This window comes from Seriola lalandi, unplaced genomic scaffold (genome assembly GCF_002814215.2).
Source record: "Seriola lalandi dorsalis isolate HSWRI2012SDOR001 ecotype SW California unplaced genomic scaffold, Sedor1 jcf7180002054342, whole genome shotgun sequence".
Classification (NCBI taxonomy): Eukaryota; Metazoa; Chordata; class Actinopteri; order Carangiformes; family Carangidae; genus Seriola; species Seriola lalandi.
In genome coordinates, this window is record NW_019524895.1 from 10319 (window position 1) to 13248 (window position 2930).

The 2930-nt window shown below is 43.4% G+C and overlaps 1 protein-coding gene across 1 annotated transcript in view; it reads right to left on the reverse strand.

The window, feature by feature from the left end:
- eml4 (EMAP like 4) overlaps positions 1 to 2930 on the reverse strand; it is a 21364-nt gene that overhangs the window by 4844 nt on the left and 13590 nt on the right. The window contains exons 12-15 of the mRNA XM_087174354.1: positions 2795 to 2890; positions 2582 to 2716; positions 1513 to 1648; positions 300 to 541 (exon numbers count right to left, since the gene is read on the reverse strand). Of these exons, the coding sequence (XP_087030480.1) occupies positions 300 to 541; positions 1513 to 1648; positions 2582 to 2716; positions 2795 to 2890 (609 nt within the window). The remainder of the gene's footprint in view (positions 1 to 299; positions 542 to 1512; positions 1649 to 2581; positions 2717 to 2794; positions 2891 to 2930) is intronic.

A 2930-nucleotide genomic window follows, 5' to 3' on the forward strand; every position in this document is an offset into this window, starting at 1 on the left:
ATGTAAGCAGGAAGTATAATGTTGCCATGGATTCAGTGAGTTACTCTGTGAGCTACAACTTGAGACCCGTTTTTTTAAGCCTGTATTTCTTTACATGTAGTCAAACTGTCCCTTTAACAGCATCTGAATCAGCTGTGATCAGCTGATGCTTGCAATGCATCATGGGTGCACAGACAACTATCACTGGATCACTGTGATACTGAAGGAAACTTAAAAACAGGAGGATTCTGAATGAATTCTGCAGCCTGTGGTTTTGAAGTGGATTTCTAGACTTTTATTCTGAAGGGACATCAGAGATAATGATATCCATAGGAAGTGATGTCACACTGAATCATAAACATATTCTGTTTATCTGATGTTTGTGTGTGTGTGTTTATGTATGTGTGTGTCACCTCGATGTCTCGGTCAGCTCTCAGCTCGTGGTCCCACAGGATAATTTTCCGGTCTTTCCCTCCTCCGGTCAGCAGAGTGCCGCTCCTCATCTCACACATACAGAAAACACTGCCCTCATGACCTTTGACCTGCCGACTGATCTGAAACGCTGCACACAGACACACACAGGTGAGTAAAAACCTGTCCCCTCTGAACCATAATTGACTCTGCTGTTGATGTTTTCTGTATTTTAAAAAGATGACGTGAACAATACAAGTTGTTTTTAATGAGCAGTTCCAGCAGCAGCCAGCAGGAGGCAGCACATCACACAGAAACACTCTGTCTCCTCAGGTTTCCTCTCAACAACACTTTAACTTCCACTTCCTGTCTGAACAGATCTGCTGCAGGATTCTACTGAACTCTAATGTCAGACTGAGACATGAATCTGATCCGACTCCAGGTCTTTGAATCTTTAACCTTTAATTGTTGGCGTCGCTCCTTTAAACCAGTTTAACAGCATGACACGAAAACCATTACTGTAACTGGGCCAACACACACACACCCACCCATACATGCACGCACACACACACACAGACACATGCACACTGAAACACATGCACATGCACGCACGCACACACACTGAAACACATGCACACACACACACACACGCAGACTGAAACACATGCGCACACACACACACACACGCACACACACTCCTCCCCCAGTGTTTTTTGTCGCAGTGTTAAACTAAGCCAAGATCTGCAGCATTTCTCCTGAGCCTCTACTGTTTCTACTGATTCTGTTTCTACTGATTCTGTTTCTGTTTCTACTGTTTCTACTGATTCTGTTTCTACTGATTCTCCTGTTTCTCCTGATTCTCCTGTTTCTACTGTTTCTACTGATTCTGTTTCTACTGATTCTGTTTCTACTGATTCTGTTTCTACTGATTCTGATTCTGTTTCTTCTGTTTCTCCTGTTTCTCCTGTTTCTACTGATTCTGTTTCTACTGATTCTCCTGTTTCTCCTCTTCCTCTGTTTGCAGGTGCAGTTTTGTCTCTGTGAACCAACCTGAACTGATTTCCTGTGGTGGATCACTGACCATGTAACTGGTCTAACTGGTTTAAACTGGGCCCTCCTCACCTCTGGGTCCCTTCCCAGTGGGTGTCTCAGCGGAGCTCCTGGTCCAGACCAGCAGGATTCCTCCAGAGTCTCCGGTCAGGATGTCTCCAGTGCTCAGGAAGGCCAGACACTGGATGAACTTCGGCTTCTCGTATTTCTGAGGATACAACGAGAAAAGGGGGGCAGAGTTAGACCAGGACCACAGAGTTAGACCAGGACTACAGAGTTAGACCAGGACCACAGAGTTAGACCAGGACTACAGAGTTAGACCAGGACCACAGAGACAGACCAGGAATTCATTTAAAGTATTTGAGTTGGAGCCGAGACGTTTAAACACGACACGTTTAGAGTTCAGATTAAAACTTTGTTGACTGAATTCACCTTGAATCATTGTCACAGTTTCACATCCGAGATTAAATGATCAATTATTAAATATCAACTTATTTCCGGCTGTTTGGTTTTTCTGTGACGTGAACTGATCTGAGGTCTGCTGGATCTCAAACAGTCTGAGAAAAACCTGACCAGGTTTCTATAATCAGAAGAACGTGAGTGTGGTTCCGTGATCAGCTCCTAATCTGAAGGTTTGTTCCTTTGTGTTCAGCCGGGTGGAGCTTCCTCCTCGTCTGCAGAACACATTCCTCACATTCACTTCGTTCAGGTCTCAGCTCCATCAAAACCCCATTCATCTTTTTACTGATTCAATCCTTCAGGTCGGATTCTTTCACAGAGGTGACTGATTACTGATGATCAGTTTTAAATGTAGTTCTCTCAGGCTGATGTTTTTATCCTGTTACTGTCACTCTGTAAAAAGTTTAATAAAAACTGACAAAACATGCACAATCTTCAGGTTCATGACAGATCAGAGATCAATAAATCAGAGCGTGATCAGTCATAGTTAAAGGTGCTTCTTTAATATTGAAGAAGTTAATTTAATAATAAAAACACACGAATCCAGTTTGTTGTGACCTGATCCATTTATTAATGTCAGTATTTGGAGAGTTGTTAAGTTAATTAAATCAACTTTATGTTGTTCAGTGTTTCATAAAGATTTTAATTAAATTAACTTGAAAAATAAAAACAATCTCCTCACCCCAAAGATTCCCTGTTTACGAGCCAGTGAGGTCCCGGTCCAGGTCCAGAAGAAGATGTGGGACTTTCCGCAGGTGACGATGGTGTTCGGGTCGGTGGGGTGGAACTCCACGGCCAGGACCACCTCGTTAGTGGTCTACAAGAACGCCACAGACCAGTTAGAACCAATCAGAGACCAGTTAGATGTTTTATAGTGAATCTGAACGACGCTCACCTTGATTTCAGCGATCTTTGATTTCTTCTGCCAATCCCAAACTGTCAACATGTGATCGTTACAGTCGTCAATCACACTGAGGTGCTGACCAGAGTCCTGAGAGAGCGAGAGAGAGCGAGAGAGACAGAGAGAGAGA